The 22,268-nt window shown below is 39.7% G+C and overlaps 1 protein-coding gene across 3 annotated transcripts in view; it reads right to left on the bottom strand.

The window, feature by feature from the left end:
* The window catches only part of fam13a (family with sequence similarity 13 member A), a 61,262-nt gene that overhangs the window by 8,818 nt on the left and 30,176 nt on the right, over positions 1 to 22,268 (bottom strand). For all 3 annotated transcript variants that reach the window (XM_008291614.1, XM_008291615.1, XM_008291617.1), the window contains exons 9-15: positions 20,845 to 20,886; positions 13,570 to 13,611; positions 13,221 to 13,415; positions 11,483 to 11,687; positions 8,846 to 8,904; positions 8,489 to 8,531; positions 2,164 to 2,323 (exon numbers count right to left, since the gene is read on the bottom strand). In XM_008291614.1, the coding sequence (XP_008289836.1) occupies positions 2,164 to 2,323; positions 8,489 to 8,531; positions 8,846 to 8,904; positions 11,483 to 11,687; positions 13,221 to 13,415; positions 13,570 to 13,611; positions 20,845 to 20,886 (746 nt within the window). The remainder of the gene's footprint in view (positions 1 to 2,163; positions 2,324 to 8,488; positions 8,532 to 8,845; positions 8,905 to 11,482; positions 11,688 to 13,220; positions 13,416 to 13,569; positions 13,612 to 20,844; positions 20,887 to 22,268) is intronic.

Genomic DNA, 22,268 nt, shown 5'->3' with positions numbered 1-22,268 from the left:
CTGTGTCTCTTCCTGTCGAACTGTCTACTACTGTCTGTCCACCGTTGCAGGCAGACAGACAAGGACGGAGAAGCGGCAAATATCAGGTCACCATGACAAGCATTTGGCACAAAGTGTACTGGAACAAAGGTCTCACACCCCTGCATAATGCCCTCATCCATCCTCGTGCCCATTTGTACAGTATTACGGCTTCTGTACAGTATGCAGTACGTGCGCTGTTTTATTAAATGATTATTCAGCTTGGCTTGTCATGCCAGAATGTAAATCCCTCCTTTGGCTCTCCTTGCTGAAGAATAATCGTGCCAGCTACACGGACAGAAAGTTCAACTTTGCACAATACTTGTACACAACTGCAGCCTCGCTTGTTCTCATGCTTATAAGGCACCGAGAGGAGATAGTGTTGTCTGAGTGGCCTGTCACAGCCAATCATGCAGGCTCCCCATCGCGTCCTTGCTGCTATGAGCTCAGTTAGATATTCAGGACAGAATGTACAAGCAGGAGTTTTGAGAGGAGGCACAGAGCCAAGAAAAAATAACAAGATGCAGAGGTTCTAATTTAAAATGTCTCAATGTCAGACCTGAATTAAACTGCTGTCCTCCCCTTCCTCACACCTCAACACAAATTCCATATTAATTAAAAGCATACACCATCAGAGACACCACGTACCAGGAGAAGCACCAAAACAGCTCAAAGCAATCCTTGGTGCAAACTGAAATAACTGTTTGATCGCTCAGGTGCAATGAATATTTCAATACTTGACATGACTTCTTGCATGCAGTAAAATGCTGCACAGCAACAACAACCTCTCTCAGAGTGCTGCTGTTTTTTGTATGTATGTAAGAAGTTTGGCCACTAGAGAGCTCCACAAAACATGGCAATGCCCACGACTGGCTGCTCCAACCATGAGGCTGTTGCAACTGACAGATATATTGCATGGAATAGTTTTGCTCTAATTCTTACATCAAACAGGAAACGGAGGTGCGAGTGAAGACAAACCTTTGCAGCGGCAAGACGTCAACATGCGCTGCAACATGCCCTTCAACTGTATTTTAAAGTGTAGGAATGAACCTGTTGGTTATCATTCCAGTGGACAGTTCAGCCAAATACTTCACTTTCACTGCTCGATACAAAAACAAAAAAACCCTCCTCCCACGTCCGCTATGTTGCAACATCCTAACAAAACAATCAGAGTCTCAGTGCTCTGCGATTGTGGGTTATTTCCTTTTTGCACGTACGCCAACACTGCATAAACAAACATATCAATACCAAAACTCAAAAGAGGTCTGACAGCAAAAGGGGGCTGGAAGAGCTGTATGAATAATTCAGTGCACTGGCTATTTCTGCAAACTCCCTATCAGTAATGGCACGTGATGAGCCAGCATCAATAAAGTACCCAGACATACTTCATTAGCTGCATTCAGATTTGATCTTGTGCACTGCTGACATAAAACGCACAAGCCCAGACATCACCCTCATCATTCCTAGAATGATGGAACCCCTCGGAATATGACAAGTGACTTTTTAAATAGAGCACAAGCCTAAACATTTTAACCAGGATCAATAATCCTCCCTAAATGCAAGCCAAGCTCCTGCAGCCAAGCTCACTGGTACAGTTATCGTTCCACCTCCCCTTTAATGATTAAATCTGACTGAAAATTACAGCAGCTGTCATCTGCAAACAGTTTAGCCACATAAATCTACAATTAAGTGCCACATCCTGACAAAAAAACACATTATGTACTCTTTAAATAAAAGCACAGATGGATCCCTAAACTGAGATACACCTTCCTTTCTTCTCATGCGAGATGAATACAAGACTGCAGTGCTGCCTTATCTTGCCAAACCAGCACGCCTCCAGTGCTTCTCCTCCACATATAGGTGGCTCGCAAACTTAACAAGATCTTTAACAATTAAATTCTGTGATAGCGCCTGAAGGAGTTGCATCAGGAGGAGGAGGAGGAGGAGGAGCTGAAAAGGCAGCAGAAGGTGTGCAGCTGCTACCCAGACACCCATGTGCAGATCTGGGTGGAGGACATTGAGCCTGTTGTCGGGACATGCGTGGGGTTTTAAATGAAGTCCACATACGATGAGACAAATGCAGAAATGAACGTGAAGCAAGTGAAATTAAAACACGAGCAACAGCAGGATGGCCTCCAGCCTCACCTCCCCAGTTGTTGTCCTCAGTCAGTGCTGTCAGGTCCAGCCGGGGAACGTCCTCGCAGCTGGTCTTCTCGCAGTCCGGGTCCGAGCCCTTCACCTCACCGCCGCCGACCCTCCCCGTGTCACAAGCGACGGGTGACTCCTGGATCTTCATCCTCAACGTCTGCACAACCATGAGAGATAGGAAAAGAGCGCTCAACAACAACGATCAGCCCCGTGAACACACTCTTTAAGTTGAGCCACTCGCTCCCTCAGACTAGCCCTGCCCTAATGGAGGGGGCTGCTCCCTGCCTGCGATTGGCTGCCCTGGCTGGCCAAAACATCCGCCCATCTGTCTTTAGCTGTGTGTGAGGGAGCAGGAGTGGCTTCGCTCCGCCTTGTCTTTCACCCACAGGAATCCCTGGGCCCTCCCTCCTTCCCTTATTCTCCCTCTCTTTCCTCTACAGTAGCTCTCTCCTGCCTGACATGCGGCTCTGGACTTGTTTGTTTCAGAGCAGCCAGAGCTTGAGGGAGGGAGGGAGGAGGGGCAAGAGGTGAGGACAAAAAAAAAAAAAAAAGAAGCAGACAGATTGTGAGCCAGCACACGTAGGCTGACTGGGTGTTTTTTTCTCCCCCTATCTGTCTCTCTGTGCAGACAAACATTCAGCTTTAAGCACAAAAACGATATGCAAACCTCTTTCTGCACCACAATACTTCCTCTGTCTACTCAACATTTAACCCAGCAGCCTCTCCTCTCCGTATTTTCATCTCAGACTTTTTTAAATTCCACTTTGTCCAGAATCGAGGCCGTGTCACCAAATCCTGGTGTATTGTAGATAATTTGGGGAAACAACGAACTCAGTTGACCATGCATGTAGAACGTGTCCGTGGATCACTTAGCGGTAAGCCCATGGGGTCCTATTTCCTTTGCCTGGGCGTGGGACCAAGCTATTTTTAGGAAAAACAGATCAAGGCGCACTGCTACTAGACCTCATAAATGCCACAGACGGTTTACAGGAAGGGGTGCACTACAATCTGGTTACAAAAGCCCTTGTTTTGTTTTTTTTTTGTTAATGATACTCAGTTGTTTTGGCTGGTTTTATGAGAGATTATGGCAGAGCAGTATAATTCGCTTCAGGTGTGTATGTGTGTTCTTGTGCTGCAGAGGAGGGCACGAAGCCAAAAACAGGAGTTATCAAATCTCCTCAGCTGTTTAAAGGGAAATGACTGTGATGTGGTGTGAATCACTGAGGATACTGTGTGGTACTGCTGCCCAGAGAGAACGTGCACACTATGACCGACTAAGAGTGGAAATTTCCCCTAAGTGGTGTTTACCGTCACTGTTTTCAAGAAACCCCCCCCTCCATGTACAAGTACATACTGCCCTCGGTCAACACTTAGGATCGCCTTATCACAGATCCACAGACATATACTATACTTTAAACAACGTCCAGAGGAATGACATGTTCAGCTGTAGCAGCGTATGCGAGCAACAATTTACCAACACAGTGGCGACACTTGTTGAAAAGGCATTCAAACATCAACTCAGTCATGAAAGGATGAGCAGTTGTAGAAGTCATCTTTTAGTTGTGTAAAACACTACAATGTAAAAAAAATACTTCATTACAAGTGAAAGTCTCACAATCCTTGTTTTACATTAGTAACAGAACAGAAGTTGGTAGAAGGTCTTTGTTATTTATCAAATAGGCTACATTACTGGTCCATGAATTCAAAAGTACCATTTTAACCCTCTGAACCCCAAAACCTGAAAGCAGGTTTGTTATCCTCCTGTTACAAAAGGACAATAAATTCTAATAACTTGTTTAACTGTAAACTAAATTTTATAATTCATCCTACATCCAACCAACCGGTCGAGGCAGATGGCCGTCCCTCCCTGAGCCTGGTTCTGTCGGAGGTTTTTTTCCCCTGTGGGGGTTTTCGGTTCCTTCCCACTGTTGTGGACTGCTTGCGGACTGCTGAAGCTTATAGGGAATCCAAATGTTTTGGATTGTTGGGTGTTTCTGTCTCTGCCTTTGTGATGCGCTATGAGATGACTTGTTGTTGTAAATATGCGCTATACAAATAAAATTGAATTGAATTGAATTATCTTTTTTAAAAAAAAAGAGTCAAAATTACACAATTTATCATTGCTTACAAACTGTAAAAACAGAAAAAAATCCTCGGATGATCCAGCGGTGTTTCCAACAAGCTGCTGATCTGAGACTTGCAATTCCATCAATAAATCAAAACAAATCCAAGGTTAAAACTGTAAAATTGCAATACTTCATACTTTATTCTACATGTGTCATTTAAAAATTTTGCCAAGAAGAAACTGAACTCGACCAGGTTCTATAAACAAAAAATGCTTTGCTCCTTGGTGCAACTAGGAAACCATTAATGACTAAGCTGCTTGGTTGAACTGTCGTGGTAACCTAAAACAGAGGAGAAAAGCACTGAAACTAGTTAATAAATGTAAGTAGTGAATCTGAATTCACATATCTGACAAAACCATGGATGTCAAATACATGTTTTGGAGTAAAAAAGTAGCATAAAATGTACCGTAAATACTAATTATATACGCTCCATGGAAGAGATGACTTACAGTCTTTGTCTACAGGAAGACAAGTGGAGAAAATGTGAGCATCACGCACAGAATAAAAAACAGACACTGATGAAGTTTTCTCCCTCTTTCTTACATTCAGCATCAACCCTCAGATTCCTGTGTAATGAACTGCGCCTGTCTAAGACCTCATGCTTCCTGCTCCACATTTTATGTTAATATATTAAACTTGAAATGATGTCAAAAATAAAAGCCCATGAGTACGGAACATGTCAGAAAGGTCCAATGTGTCCATGGTTGGGATCACTAAAGATTTAATGGTGTAAGCAAATACTCAGCAGCTACAGACCAGTTTGGCAGGATCATGTGTGTTTTAATTGCGAAAAATAGCAAATTAAATGTACAAAAAAAGTAGAATTAGACACTAGTTTCTTTACTACTTTACTGCCATTATTTTATCTGTAAAAAAAACAAAAAACAAATAAATGAATGTGAATGAAAGTGAAAAACGGGAACTAATTTTACCTAAAGTCTTGTCAAACAATGATAATTAGCACCTTTTTTTAGAGTTAATCACCAACAATGAATGAAATGTGCAAAGTACAGATTTACAGAAGAACTGTATATTATCATCTGATCGATTAACAGAGCAACACTCCTCTTCAAAAGTAATCTATCTTGATCATAAAGTCATTGATCCGAGAAAAGCGTGTCCGTTGTTTTTAATTAGCAGCCAGCGTTGCTCTGCTCTACCTCGCTCCTTGTTAACTACTGTACTTTCTGTTCTCTCTTGTTAAGCACAGCTGATGGTGGTCACGCAATTAAAGCATGCACTCATTAACTTGAGTCAATGTGAATGTTATGTGATGTTACGAGTCTCAGAGGACTAAAAGTCAGCAACACCTTGGCACACAGTACAACTGCACAAACACCCTATCATCTGCTGGCCTGACTTCAAATGGGCAAAAAAGTAAGCCACACCTTTTCCTCTGATCCTTCTACATGCAAATGACGTGTTAAATTGATAAAATCAGCTGTTAGCTATCTGCTCACTTTATCTTGATGATTAGCCTTTTTCTTTTAGACTGATTAATCAATCTGCTGTCAATAATAACTAGAAGAAGTGCTGCTGTCAGCATTTCTCAGAAACCCGCTGAGTGAATACGAATCAGTGGACTAACTCGACTACAGATGTTAGTTAAAGCTCACCGCTGTGCTGCTGTGTTGAAATATACTTCAAATGTACATGCACACACGCACACACTGCACATTATTCACTGGAACATCAGCCGTCGTGTTCAGCTCACTTGAGCCATGATTACATCATCATGTGAGGTCACGCTGGTGCAAAGGAGGGCGAGATAGATGGAGCTACTGTGTGTGTGTGTGTGTGTGTGTGTGTGTGTGTGTGTGTGTGTGTGGTGAAGTTGAGCAGATGAGGGGATGTATTAGACAATGATTAAGCTGTTTCGGGGTTTTACAGACACACAGTGTACAAACAAACACATAATGGTGGAATTTACAAGGCATTTTGTTCGAATGGCAAACAGACAAGCATATAACTGCACACACACACACATGCACGCACGCGCACACACACACACACACACACACACAATGTGGCCTATTACAAGCTTCCTGTCTGATAGCCACTGTACATATGGTACAGCACTCCACGCTTCTTAATTCAAATCACACACACACACACACACTTACACTTGATACTAGAAACTGCTCTGCCAACACTGCTTTCTCTTGTTCTTTGTGTCTCAAACTGAAACAGAAAGTCAATTAAAAATCTGCAGCTGTGCTTTATATAATTTACCATATCTATACATTTATACAACAACGTCTGTTGGTTTGTCGGTGAAATGTGCTTGTTGAAAACAATCAACTCGATCTGTCCACATGAGCTGCCAATGAACACTGCAGTTCTCACTTCCCACTATCAGTTTTCTTACATTGTGGGTACATCGTGTTTTGAGTATCAGTTCGCTGGCACTCGATTTTCAACACGACACACAACACACTGATGTTTGTGTTTTTACTACCTCACAACTTTATGTCTCCACCAACCAGTCAGGCTGAACTTTACATCCATATCTGTCCAGACTCATAGAGTGAATCTATTGTAAGATTGAAGTAAGAAGGTTCACTGAGAGAAATAAAACAGAGTCAAATAAGGAATTTGACTCTGTTTTATTTCTCTTTCTCTTTCACATGCTTGGACAATAAAGCTGATTCCAACAGAACACAAAGTCTACACAATCACCACAGTTTCAAAGGTGACAGTCAAGATCAGTGTCACCAGTTTATGTATCTGGCCAAAGTTCCAGAGTTATGTCTTTACATGACAACCAGAAAAGTGCTTTTGCAGACTTTGATTTTTCACCTTTTGGATATAAAATGTCGTCATTTCCTCATTTTATCCAGTTAGATATTTGTTTGACATTTTGTCACAATTAGTGTATTCATTCTTAAATTACAGACACAAACTTGTAACTTGTCAGGTCACAATCAATTTATTGTTGAGTCCAAGTGAATATGTGTGCCAAATTCTCTCAAGGCATTCCTGAGATATCACATTCACAAGAACGGGATGGACGCATAACCCAAAAACATGATGCCTCTGGTTGCAACTATTGCAAGCGTGGAGGAAAAAATGTGCAAGCTAGAGGTGTGAAACACAGGAAATAATGGTCCTGAAACCCTTTTCCCAACAACTAATAACATCTTTTTTTAAATTATAGAATAACTGGTTAAATATTTAGCAAGTAACTGATTATTTGTTTAGTCTATAAAATGTTAGAAAACTCACCAAAAAGCAGAAAACCAGCAAACTGCAAACAAATGACTGACTAAGCAGTGAATATTATTTCTGCCAGGCCTCCAAAACATTGTTGATTCAAGTTAAGCTAACTACAAGTATACCCCGTTGTTAGTTTGCAGTTTAGCAGCAGGGGATGAGATCACCATATTAATTATTGTAACCGATGGAGGAAGAAGAAGCAGGTCTGATGGTAACAATCATGTCTGTGTGATGTTCATATTGTAACCCGGGCATTACTGACCAGCTGAGAGGGCGCTACACCGACCTCCACTTGGAGAGCGGCAACATGCCGATGGCCGCTCAGAGGCACAGTGTGGTGCTGATGGCAGAGCTGCAGTCAGAGCTGCTACTAAAATCCATCTGTGCTGTTTAGAAAAAGATTCACCGTCTTGGTTTGGTACTGCGTGACTCTGTTTCGTGGCGCTGGTCCAGATTAAAGCGAGATGAGCAGATGGAAAAGGTGGCTTGTGTCCTTCTGCTCACAACCAGAGCAAGTTTTTTTTTTTTTTTTTTAATTTTGTGAACAACTGACTGAAGTATGACTGTTTGTAGAGGGATAATGAAAAAAAAAACCCTTTTCGCAGGAACACTAACATCTCCCTCTGACAAAAGTGAAATTGTATGTTTCTGTGGAACTGCAGAGGAGTTTCTGTTCAGCTGAAGCAGTTCTGTTCTGTATGTTCAGTTAGGGGCTTTTTGCTTCATGTTCTGACAGCATTAAATTAATCAGTTTATTCATTTTTTGCTACAGTTTTATTCTTTTTGAATCCATCTAATTTGCGTCTACTTTTTGCTGAATGGCGGTATACAAACTTGTCTTGCCTTGCCTTTATTCTGTCTTACTCTTTTTTTTTATTTTGAAAGTACAACACAAATAAGATCTACAGTTGTCTAATGACTTTCAGTAAGGCGTCTAAACAGCAACACTAACAGGAAAGGAGTTGTGAAATTGAACCTACCTGTGAAGCTGGAAGAAGGCCATCTTTTCTTGAAATGTCAATCCTGGAAAATCCAACAGAGAAACCAAAGCAGTGTCACCACCAGCTTGTGACTAAATCAGCCCAGTGCAGTTTATCTCACTGTTTACAGGAGCCTCAGGAAACCCCACACAGCGTATACATTCACATACATGCCTGCTATTTTATCAGATAAAGTGTATGTTATAAACACCACAGCATGCGAAACGGATCTCTTGAGATAACAGACACAGCTGCTAGTGGCAGCCAGTAGCTTATCAATGTAAAACAAGCTTTAAGGCAACAGGTGCTACAGCCTGTGTTTTTATAGGAGGAAAGTTAAGATTTAAAAAAGCTTACCCTTTGTGAAATGTCTCCATGGGGTTTTCTCCTTGTCGTTCACCAACACATTCCTTAAACTGTAAAGAGACACACACAGATTTCAAAACCTTTATTAAAAAGCTAATGTAATGGCCATTTTCCATAAGAAGAGGACATGCTGTATATGTTGAATTAGCATGACGAGAAACCATGACTGCTTTGAAAACTTTAATTCATTTGATCAAAGTAGCTTATTTTTTCACTTTTACAGTGTGTGTATGTGAATCTGCTGACTCAAACGCCACACAGACATATGGAAAACCATTTATATATAGATGATTAAAGGTCAGTATAAGATGTGCAAAGATTAATTTTCCTTGGGGTTCATTTAGACCTAAAACATCACACAAAACACCACTTTTTTTAAGGTGAACCTGAAAGATGTGGACTGTAATAACCACATTGCTTTTGTGAAAATAAATCTATCTTTGACACAAATTAACAGTTTTACACAGCTCATTAACATTAGAGCTAAAACGTGTCAGAAAGAAATAAATTCTGAACATATTGTCTCATGTAGCATGTTGCATTGGTGAATAATGAGCAGCTCTCCAAAGGCTTTCAGAGCCCATTATTAGCTTCAGTGGCTCTTGACCTAATCAGCTTACACTCACAGACACAGATCCTCGCTAACATCAAACTTCTGCCGGCAGCCACTCAGCACTGCACACATTTGATCATGGCTGTTCCTTCTATAACATACTGTATGTGTGTCAAGGCATCACGTATCATTTGTTCCGTTACATAAGGTATTGGCAAAAATGAAAACAGTCTGCTTGTCTCAGATTCTGTCCCTGGAGTGAGTGTGTGAACTCAACAACTCTATTTCCATCATACAGTCGGTGGCACAGCATGCCATTCAGCTCAACTTTACATTAGCAAACATCATTTATGAGCCAACACTGAATATTAATCCGACTCACTTATAAGCACTGTAAGACGAGAGTGTACAGATCGGGTTGCTACAGCTACATGCTTCAGCTGCGTGCTTTACGCCATGCTCAGCATGACTTTGACTGCTTTCACACACTCCTTGTATAGAACTCTGATTGCGCTACAGACTTCCTGCATCTTGGTTTGCAGCTGACAGAAAGCCAAGTATTTTATTATTTGTTGTTACAGTACTTGTACACTTAGCCTAGAGGCTGAGATACACTGTAGCAGGAGCAAGGTGGGTAATATAGATAAAACTTTCTGCCACGCTATTTGTGATTATTTATCTGTGTTCAGACCATTAAATGTGAGAACACAGCAGGAAAATACCAAATGAGACTAAGCACCCTTTCCTATCTGAATGATCTAATAAAGGAGAAAAACAAAAAAATATTCACATTTGACAATTTAAAACTGGACAGTATTGTTATACTGGTTTTAAATTAGACTAAATTGATAATAAATCAATTATTTGCAAAGCAGAAGAATTATCTGTCCATCAGCTAAGTGATTAAGTGATTTACTGTTTCAGGTCTGGATCAATGCAATATTTGGATTTTTGGTGCTGATACCAAAATATGTGTTTTTTTTTTTTTTTTAAGTTTTTTTTTTTAGCAATTCCCTTTGAGAAATATAAAGATGTTATCTCTTAAAAACTATTTTTCCTATTTAATAAAAGATTAGGTGCTCTCAAAAACAAAAATCTGGGCAGCAATTTTGCCTTAACAAAATAGTGTAAAACTGGAAAAATACTTATTTAAATCAGAAACATTGGAAACAAAAAATAAGTAATGACACATTTAAATCAGTATCAAAACTTTCAAAACTCAGCCACAGTCACTTCATATAGCCATTTAAATATATATTGCAACACAATTCAGATATTAAAGTGAAAAACTGGATACCATAACCAACAGAGGGTGTTCTTTTTCTCAATATAGTGACTGAAACACCTGAGTAATCAAGTATATATATAAGTGACTCCACTATGGCCACAAAGCAGATGTAGAGTCATGTGCTTATCTAGTAGAGCCAGAGACACAAAAGAGAAAAAAAATGACTGGAAGTAGTATACTCGACTTTTAAGGAAAACAAGCAAAATCAACTGTCAAAGTAAAATTCTACACAATACACTAAGCACTACATCTCACTAATTTCCTCTTGATAAGATAAAATGCTCAGCACTCAACAAACGCTTGAAACATTGTGGTCCTGTCTGGCCACATGACAAGAGTTAAAAGGACTAGTTGCCCTCAGCTTCTTCATCTTGAGTGGACGAAAGCTGCAGCTAATTGTGCACTCATAACCGGCCTTTACATTTAGACGACTTCTGGGAAAAAAGTGGGTAACAATTAGTGTGGCATGCTGCATATTACCAGCTGCTGTGCAACGCAAGGGAACCATTAGGCAGCTGCACAGCTTCCTGTCATTTCCCAACTTGCCTCCATTTAGCGATTCTTGTTAACTGCAACTGCCTATTATTTGCAGCGATTCAGAAATAAGATGACAGGGTGTTGAGATGAATGCTTAATTTGTCTTTGGAGCAACAGAGGAAAAGCTGTATGAATGCGTCAGTGCCACATACCGACAAACATATTGCTATCAAAAACACAACAATGAAACAGAGTAAGACAGAAACTACAAAGATGGTGACAACAAACAGAGATGAGCGTGTCGACTCACTGCGTGGGAGGCCTGGTTGTCGGTGAGCTGCACAAGAGTCGGGCTGTGTTTTGACTTCCTGGGTTTGGGGGTTCGCTCAGCGTGACCACTCTGGCCTCCCCGTGAGTCCCAGCTGCTGCCCGTGTCCTCCCCTATGCTGCCTGAACTGCTACCGCCGCTCGACGGGATGTTCTCCTTGTTGGTGTCTGCCTTGATGGACGCAGCTCTGTTCTCAGATGAAAAAGAAAAAGGGTGAGGAAATGAGACATCTGCCCTCCATATGACTCTCTCAGTTCTCTCTGGTCTGTCTTTATCAGCTTGACATTGGATGAAATGCTCCTGGAAATCAAATGCCAAGGCCATCCTGATGCCTTACTTATACCTTGTCAAGCAGCTCATGTGCTGTTCAGCTTTTGTACTAATTCTATTTATTGTCTGTTTACTGTCCATGCTCTTATTGACATTTTCTGTTGTCTCTGGACTAAGACACTCCTCTAATCCACGTGTCACTGATCTCTCAGACTCAACCGGGTCTCCATCAACAAGGATTAGCTTCTTACTGGCGATGAGTGCAGTTGTTATGACTCTACTTGGTGTCAGTGGACAACCTTACCATGCAGAATGGAATTTTCCAAATGTTTACTGCGACCAAAACACCTACTCGAGGTAGTATTATTGCAGTGAGGCGCTTAGCTCAGACTTTAGTAATGCAAAATATTTACATTTCAACTTACATTTTTAGATATAAACTTGATTCAAGGATCAAAGTGTTCATTAAACTATAACCACTCATGCTGTCACTTACCTCCCAGTAGTCAATCTAATAATTGTTAAATTAGCTAAGTAACCTCTAACCAAAGGACAAGCATGAAATATTAAACTATTTTGTTATGGCATTACTGTTTTACTTCCTCATTTAGTGCATCATTTTCTTATACTAGTTCTTTATTTTAAAGCTGGGGTAGGTAGTATTTTCTTTGGCAACATTGGGAATAAACTCCATACTAACCTTTCAGCATATTGAAATTCCCGTGGTTTAGGAGGTAACTAGGCTTCTTTACATCCTCTTGGCTGTATTTTCAGGCTTTACAAAATCTAGTCTGAGATGGGGAGTTTCAGCCAATCACAGGGCTTCTCACTCAGAGCAGATGTCTAATAAGAAGCAAAGTCTGTCAGAAGAGTTGTATGTTGTTGTGCTGTAGGTTGTGACATGTATGTTATCTCACAGCATGACTGTCACTGCGTTAAAGGAGTTCTTTTGCCTGTTCCAGATTTCTGCTCACCCCGGCTTTAATGTTTATAAATCTATGTGATTGGTCAGCAAATGGGGCGGTAAAAAGGTTGTGATTTTTGAGTGGTTGAGTGAAAAAATAAAAAATAAAAGAATGTTTTTGTACTATACTGTACTATAACATGTTTCCAACAAAAATACATTTTAACTTTATTTTTGCAAAGTAGGAAGGGCCTTTCTGTGTTATGTTTCCTACAGTACAATGACAATGGCTTTAATTCAAATGAGAGTTTTTTAAAAAAGGATTTAATATAACGATAATAATAATAATAATAATAATAGAAATTAATCAATTCAATGTCAGCATGTTTCTTTTCTCTTGATGTGAGAAAGTAAGACTTTAAAGACAAAAATTAAGTGGTGAGAAATGAATTTGAGCAGTACACTTCAGTGTTGCCATGACAGCCACTAATTTCTATACTGGCACCAGCAACTACCAACTTCCACACGATGCCAGACTCATTGTACCTGTTTCTCTCTCTCAGTTTCAGGCCCTCCTCCTGCTGGTCTCTATGGTGCCGACGTCTCTGTCGCGCAGTAAGGGTCACTGTTGGGCTTGAAGGACATGTGGTTAACCCACAGTTCTCTGAGTGTTGATCCTCTAAAGGGTTTACGTCAAAGAGGTGCTGCTGCACTGCTGAGCGTATGGTCTTGTCCAGATAACTGAAGGGAGCAAGAAAGAAAAATGAGCACATCAGGATATCTTCTGTTATGTTCCACAGTTGTAAACGAGGCACAATTTCACTTGGAAAACCTGTGTTAATTACAAGAACGATATTACATCACATTTTAGCTTGCAGTGCAAAAGTCCACTTACTTTACCACATCTGGTGTGCAGTGGACAGGAGAGAGGTGGTTGCTGGAAGAAAAACAAGAGGGAAAGGTTAATGCTACAGAAACAAATGATCACAACAGGTCACTGAGCAACGCTGAAAATGCCCTGGGGCTCTGGTTCTGGCCCGAGGTGATCAGGGCACCTATGAGCATGGCTGAGTGTTAACCTCAGCTGTGCTCAGAGCTTAAGTGGGTCCTCTGAGAGCAAAGTGGCTGGCTTCTATGACTACCATTAAGTCCAGCAGATGAGTATGTGATCAGAGATCGTAATGACTTCATCTGTATCTTTCTTTTTTTTTTATCCTCTATTCATTTTCAAAAATGTACAAGTATGTAAATCTGCAGAAAAACAGTCATTAACAAATGATAGGTGGTCTATCTCATGTGGTGTCAAATGTATCAGTATCTGGATACAGGTATTGAACTGTTGACACACAGAAAAGCAGACTTAATTGCCAGGTGATCATCTGTTGGTCAAATGTTATTTTCTCTCCTTTTTTCTTTGTTTGTTTTGTTATATGAGGTTTTACTCATCCAAGTTCCTAATAAGCAAAGACGTGGTTGCAAAAGTTTTTCATCTGTAAGCTAAATGAATAAAGATTAACAGACAGTAAACGTGAGCACCTCGCAGGGTGCACTGGTTGACAGCAGACATAAAACAATTAGCTGATTCAAGTTGAGGTAGGCTGTTCATATTAGGCATAATTGGGAAAAAAAAAAACATAATTATCTTTCAGTATATTTTAATTGTGTTTAAGTGTTTGGAGAGAAAAACAGACTCCTGAGCCTCTGTTTGGGATCTGTTTTCAGGCTTGTGAAAAGTTAGCCTGTGACGGGAGGCTTTGGCCAATCACGGGTCTTTTTTTAGAAGGCGGGAATTTCTATGGGCTGTGTGAAACTCCTTAAAGTAAAGCTGTCCTTCCAGCGTTAGCAACAACTGCCTATGCAAAACAACCCCATTATTTTTTTTGATGATAAATAAACAAATAAAATCAGCAAAGTGAAGAACTGATGTTGCATCCAGTAACCACTACATTCTGAGCATGCAGGTGTTCTCCTGAAACTTAATTTCCCCATAACATCTAAATGTGTTGCAGTGGTTGACTATGTTGTGTAGGCAGAGCTACCGAGCAACTTGCTGATGTGTGGCTATGCTGAATGTCGCTAATAGTTTTATCTTCTGCTAACCGTAACCAAAGGTTCATCAAAGTGTGTTTCCTGCATCTATTAAGTGCATGTCTGTGCTTGTTTGGTAGGAGGGGCTTCAGACTGAGCTGCAGGAGGACGGCTCTATTTTCAGATTCTGGTGATTTTTTGCCTGCTCCATCTTTAACTGATTAATTGATCAAAATGTTGATTTGTTTTGTTTTTAAATTCTAAATATTCTGATTTTATGACAGTTTCAAGATTGCGATGATCTGAAGCTGTCTCTGTTTTGTGCTCTTGTTAATGATGTATGTTTCGGTTTTGGACTGTCCCTTAAAAGTATCTAGGAGGTGTCACCTTTGACTCTTGAAAATTGTGATGTGACCTTTACAGGATTAATCAATGATGGCTGAAACAACAACTCAATTTAGCAACCTCAATTAACAATTGCCACGTTATAAGTAAAACATTCTCTGGTTTCAACCTAAAAATGTAATGATTCACTGCATTCTTCTATTTTCCAGCATTTTAAATGACATTTTTGAGCTTTATAGTCTGAGACATATAGATAGATAGAACAAGCAATCTGAATGTGTCAACTTCTGGTAATAAAATCCTAATGGTTGTTTTGTACAGTTTAATGACTAAATGATGAACAAATGAATGAATTCATCAAAAATAAGTAAAAAAAATCTGAACAGTGTGATTTAGTTGGTCCTTTTGCCTTGAGAAAGTGATGCTTTTCCAGGAGTACAATTACCTCAACATGTGTAAGGGGGTTGTGAACGTAATCTTCCATAAACAGTGGTGTTGACAGTCATAGCATGGCCGCGCAGTGGACCACGTACAAAGCAGTGATAAGAGAAGAGATAATAATGGAGTGATGGCGCACTGTGAAGGTGACTGCTTTGAACCTGTGTAAAATAGCAAGCTGTCGACGATGACAAGTGTACCAGAATAAAAGATGGCAAACCCTATTGTGTGATAACCATTCATCCATTATCTATACACCGCTTAATCCTCACTAGGGTCGTGGGGGGGCTGGAGACTATCCCAGCTGACTTAGGGTGAAGGCAGGGGACACCCTGGACAAGTCACCAGTCTATCACAGGGTTACACTTAGAGACAGACAACCAAGCACACTCAAATTCACACTTATGGACAATTTAGATTCACCAGTTAACCTCAGCATGCATTTGAACTGTGGGAGGAAGTCAGAGAACCCAAGAGATCCGACGCTACACGGGGAGAACATGCAAATTCCACACAGAAAGATCCCAGGTGTCCTAACCGGGATGCGAACCGGGGATGTGTGATAACCAGATGATCACATTTATGAGATGAAGTAATTTTTTTATCATAAACATACATGCATACAGGCTTTTTATAATTACTTCAAATTTCTGCACTCATGACTATAATTTCCAAAAGAAATATTTCTAATCACGTGGAAATGAAAAATCCTCTTTAATTTCTTGTTTTATTGTGACAGTCGAAAAGTAAAGAGGAAGACCGAAGAGTTGCTCCAGAGGCAGCAGACCAAACTGCTCAATAATCTCACAGCAAGAAAAAATATTATCCCAGCACCTAATAATAGACATGGCTCTGAACGCAACAGGTTAAAGCAACAGAAAACGGTTTAATGGCTTACTAATGTTGATTTAACCTGACACCCTAATGCCTGCTGATGCCAGACGTATGAATTAATCAAGTGCAAGAGACACTTTTGACAAGTGGTCAGTCATCTCTAAAGCCTAAAATACAACAGAAGTTTCCAGAGCTGTCAACAACTGTATCAGACGGCCCTGTGCTAAAGGCTGGCCGAGGATGAAGGTGATAAGAGGGTCAATTATATAAGTACAATATGTGCCAGCACAAGATAACTGCCATACCTCGAGAAACGTTTATTGCACCATCGGTATCAAATCAAGCTTATCGTGCTCAGTGTTACAATTTTAGCATTGATACTGTGACGGTTTAAGACAGTAGCTTCAAACCCTTTTGGCTTGCCACCTTTACATTTACTGGTCATCAACTTACATAATGTTATCAGATCTCAAGAGAGAAGTCTTTCAAAAACTCCTTGTATGGTATACTGTACTCTTGTTTACTTTCACGATACCCTAAAATACACTAACTCCGATCAGGCGTGAATCTTGCATTCGTAGTGGTCAGTAACCTTAAATTAGCTTTCTTCTTCGCCCGCTCGTGCCACATTTAAGCTGCTGATGAAATAAACAGCTGAGCGTCACGGCCCGTACATATCAAGTGTGAAATATTTGGTAATTAAATATCTTGCGGTTGCTATGATCTGCCCAAATAATCTCGGGGTTGGCCCAGGACAGTGAAAGTGTAGCAATTTGGTAAATGAAGTGGTGTCATTGCTCAGAGATGACTTTGTTCCACTGACTTAGTTTTTTTTTAAAAACTACTGCAGTAGCCTCAAACCACTGTGGTATGAGGCAGGTTTATTGCCCGGTGTGCAAAGGACAGAGTCTGAGTCATGAACTCCTGGTAAAAGAGATCATACGGCAAGAGGGATGAGTCATTGCATCAGAAACACAACAAGATCATCATCTACAGAGTATGAGTGAACGGCAAGTCAGCAATACTTTTTTAGCGTCACTCTAAAAATATCATAATATACCACAAATCCCAGTCAAATGATTGATCAATAGTCGATTTTGCAACACGATAATTGTGTTTTAAGTAAAAACTTCACCTGAGCTGTTAAGTACTAGGAATCACACACAACTACAGTCAATAATTTCCTTTCTATTGTACCTGTATGACTACAACACAAGTGTTTAATCTTAAAACAAACTGGCTGCCGTTTATTTATGTAATGAAGGTGATAGTGCTTCAGTAGATGAAGGGATGAAGAGGCAGCTGGATAAGAACAATAGTTGTTTTGGTGAAATTCTTGTGGTTTCTTGTGAAAGTGCAAACACGGACCATGAAGGTTTACATATACAAAATCCTACATATGTACAACATATGTTAAAGTGGGAACACATTATTGATCTCACTATTGTTCCAAAGAATAGTTTGACATCTTAAAGCTCCTGACAGCGTTGCTTAGTATAAACAACAACTAGCCTGGCTCTTTCCTAATGTAACAAAATCTGGGTTCATGGTTTGACCAAGGTTTGCATGTAGGCCTTTTCTTGGCCAGGTGTACTAACTTGTGAAAAAAATAGTCTTTTTACATTTAGTAAACCATCTCCTGGATGTAGCTTTCTGTTACTGAATAGATATGAGAGTGGTATAAGTCTTCTTTGTCTAACTCATGGCCAAAACATGAATTATTTCCTAAAATGTTGAACAATTCCATTGAAAGACGTCTGTCTGACGTGTTTGACAGACTCAAAATACAGTTTACCTGAATGACTGACCGCCTGTCAAGTCAGCTGTTTTTTGTTTCCAGTTTAAGAATGTCTGAAAGGTTTGCTGAACTGTTCGTTCAGGTATCCAAGGATATGACACGTCTGGCATTTTAATTCTGCAGTTGTGCTATTCTCATCCTGCTGTGTCTGTATTTAAAAAGCAAGCAGTGCAAGTCTTTGGTTTACAAAAGCTTAAGTATTGCTGAATTTAATTGCTTAATTCCGGACCTTCTAACTTAGAAAATTGCTTTGCAAATAAAAGTAAGAACAAAATAATATGCTTCCGCAGTTGTGTTGGTGTTTAACAGTCAACTGATCCTTAAAGCATAAAAATATGGAGGAAACAACTCCAAAGCTTCCACAGCAGATGCTAATACCAGTTAAATCCTCAGCACTGTGTACCCAGGGACATCCACCCAGGTAATCCAGCAGCATTACACAACAGTCAGATATTATCCAGGACCTTCAGAGTCTTTGGTCAACACTCAGAGGAAAAAAATATGTTGATCTATGATCCACTGTGACTGGGCTAAGGTTAAGCTCCCATGAGGCACCCTGAGACTCTCTGTATGTGAAGGAATGCAAGTGCAGCTCAGCAGAGGGAGAAAGTGTGTAGGCATTAGTATGTATGTAAGTATGTGACAAAGTACAAGTAGGCCATGGAGTTATTGATGAACGTGAGCACGAGATGTGAATGAGAGGTAAACAGTGAGAAGTAAGAGGAGAGTGGAAAAACAAACACAAATTGCTCTTTGTCATTCAGTCACAGCAGAGAGCAAAAGTCCAGAGCTGTAACTAATGATTATTTTGATTATTAGTTGTTTTTAAAGTTATTTATTCAAATATCAGTGTGTCCAAATGTCAGAAACCTCTCTGAGTCCAAAGGGACAAAGGGACATTGTTAAAGTGTCCACAACCCACAAAACTTTATAATACAAATCTGTGTATAGAAAATTTGCACATTTGTGAGACTAAACAAATGTAGGATTTTTGATTGGTTTTGGTTACATTGATACGTTAAAGTTAACACAACAAGTCCCCCGCATAACCATCACATTGTCTTTAAGGACTTCACATACATTAAATATGCATACAACAGCAACATATAAAACAGTACGTAGTGTGTATATGTATTTATACACATGTATATACATCGTACACACATGTGAATGCATATCTCTGTCTCTGTACATTTTATATAATGACTTATAGTGATTTATGACATGTCTGAGATGTGCTATATGGCCTGCAAGTGTGAATAATTTAGTAAAATATGATGTCAACATCACTGAATGAGGATGCTGAGTCCAGCGATTATGCAATACATAAAAAGAGATTACACATCCTATACCACAGTAAAACAGGTTGTGGTTATGTACTATATACTACACATACAGTACATGTTGAGGTCTTAGATTAATGCACTAGTTGTACTTCCCTAACGGATAAAAAGGATTTGTGTTTTATTATATCACAACAAAGAGACAAGCTGTCCCAGTTACTGTAACAGCTTTGCTTTCTATCCAGGTTCACTGCTGCTAAGAACACATTATCAGTGAGTTTTAATCAGACTACATCCTAAACTTAACTTTTTGTTACTCCTGCAGATTATCCTGTGAATCTTTTGTTCTGTAATATCTAATAAGCTCTTTTTTTACTGAAACAAAAACAAAAACCCAAAACAATATGCTTGGTTACACAAATGTGCCAGTGTGGAGCCACTGTAGCATAAACACTTGTGGAAAAATGTGCCAACCTCAAATGACTAAAGAACTCAGCTGTTACCAGAGACTGGCCAAGCTGCCGAGGCTTCAGATCAACACACAGTACGCTAAAGGCTAAAACTAACAGTGGAGTCATTTATGATTAACAAGTGCTTATCAATAAGGTGTGGCCGGGTTGCAATCAAACACTATCATTTGTACGTGCCAGTACCTGAAATTTACTGTGTAAACGTTTCATTCATTCATTCATTCAATACTGTACTTTTTTTTTTAAAACCACTTTGGCAGAAATGACAAGAAACTCGACAGAAATTCATAATATTAATTTGATACAGTCAGACATTGTTATGGCTCCAATGAACAATTACTTTCATCAGCCATTTTTTTTTATTAATTGTTTAACTGTTGACAAAAAGACCATTGCAGCTTCCAAGAGCCAAAAGTGGCATTTTGAAATACCTTATGTTTGGCCAGCAATGCAAACCCCAAATACATTAATTTTAAAACTATATAAAGAAGAGCAGAAAATCCTCCTAATTGAAAGGCTTAAACTAGAATACATAAAATTCTCTCATTTTTTTGGGCTTGAAAATAATTGAAATTATTAACTGGCTCAAAATAATCCATTATTTTTCTGTTATTCAATTCACTGACACTCTGTTTAAGGTAAAGATATAACTTCCTACCTCTAAGTATTATTCTTCTATTCCCACACTGTTCTTGAATTACCACAACACTCCGAAAACACATCTTCACCCGGACGTGTCCTTTGTTTACGTGGTATGTCTGAAACACGTGCTGCTTTCTCCACAATAACCAAACAGTGTTGGGCAAACTGTTGCATGTGCACGCTGCCCTGCTTTCCCTCTAACTGGTGGTTCCATTGTTTCGGATGATAATGCACTGAGGCAGCACGCAGCCACTTCCCCCACACCTCCAGTCCAAAACAACATACTCTCAGCCTGCTCTGCCAGCCTTTTAACACAAACACACAAGGCCTACCTCATGTAGAAAGGAGATATCGGCCTGTCTTCGTCTTGGGAGCTGAAATGTGAAAACAAACAGACATACCTAATTAGCTTGCTGGATGTGGCCATAAAGTGCTACTGCATAAAAACATTATGCACCCCCCTTCATCACTACATGTTACTGGGGCTGAAAATAGGCACATAAGGCTGGCTTTTGTCTGCAGAATAATGGCTATGCAGTGCTACAGATCAGTGCCTTTGTGGAACTTGTCTCTGGTAATTATTATGAACCAAAAGAGAAATGGGAGCTGCTCTAGAATATAGGCTGGCTGCTGTGACTGCATGTATTCCAGCAACACATGATGAAATTATGCAACAACAGGAGGAACTTGGTGTTGGCACTAAAATTGATGTTGCTTAACATTTTCATATCCTGGCACATACAGGCAAAAAATGTCATAATCGCCTGATCTTGTTTGCCTAAGCACAGTCTGATTCTGTATTATCTCCTCTAAAGTCAGAGCAGGAAGAAAAACACTGCAACCACAACCAGAGCTGGTTTATGTTTAACATGCATATGTGTATGTATAGTGATGTGTACCATTTAAAGAATAACTAAGTGTTAAAGGGTCTCAGTAAGGCTATTTTTATGTCTGTTTCACTTAGTATGACATGCTGTTTTCCAAAAAGAGAAAAAAATGGTGCTGAGACAGCTGAATTGTTTTGAAAGTTTTTCTGCAAATATGCAAAATAACTAAAATCAGATTATTGTGAGCTCTGCAGCAAATTAGTCACTTGGATTTTGAAAGAATGTGAATGAGATAATGAGGAATAGTTTCAAATAAATAAAAACAGTGTGGCCTTTCATTATCTTTTAGCTCTTTTGGGACTTTATTCAGATGTTTACCTGTGAGAAGAGAACATTTGTCAGAGTGATGTGAACTCTGCTTTTAATTTACAGATATGCAGCAGAAAGGATTTGAAACAAAGTGCAGGTTAAAACTGTAATTACCAGCTCCTGGTTCTATGCCTCCTTCACTATATAATACACAGTAGAGACTTTGAAATAGTTCAATACAAGTTAATCAGTGTGTTTTTGTTTGGCCAATAAACCTGATTCATATAAAGTTGTAGTTGTAGCCATACCAACAGACTGCTTCAAATGTGGAGATTGCTGCAAAGAAGTCAGTTCACTGCTTAGTCCAAGTGAAAATTTGTGTCACGTTTGAATAAATTCCCCACATGTGTTCCTGATACATTGCTTTCAGAAGAATGACACAGATGGATGGACATCCCCAACACATTGTGCCTCCAGCCAGAGCTGTCATCGTGGAGGTATGACAATGTTGACAAACCAGGTACAGCAGAATCGTTTCTTGACGTTTTTTGGCTATTTGTCTTTCAGTAGCTGACAACAAATGGAAATTTTATGTTTGTTCTCCAAAAATAAGCCTGTAG

The sequence above is a fragment of the Stegastes partitus genome, unplaced genomic scaffold (genome assembly GCF_000690725.1).
Source record: "Stegastes partitus isolate 25-593 unplaced genomic scaffold, Stegastes_partitus-1.0.2 Scaffold752, whole genome shotgun sequence".
NCBI classification, from domain to species: domain Eukaryota; kingdom Metazoa; phylum Chordata; class Actinopteri; family Pomacentridae; genus Stegastes; species Stegastes partitus.
This window is presented reverse-complemented; position numbering and strand designations above follow the sequence as displayed.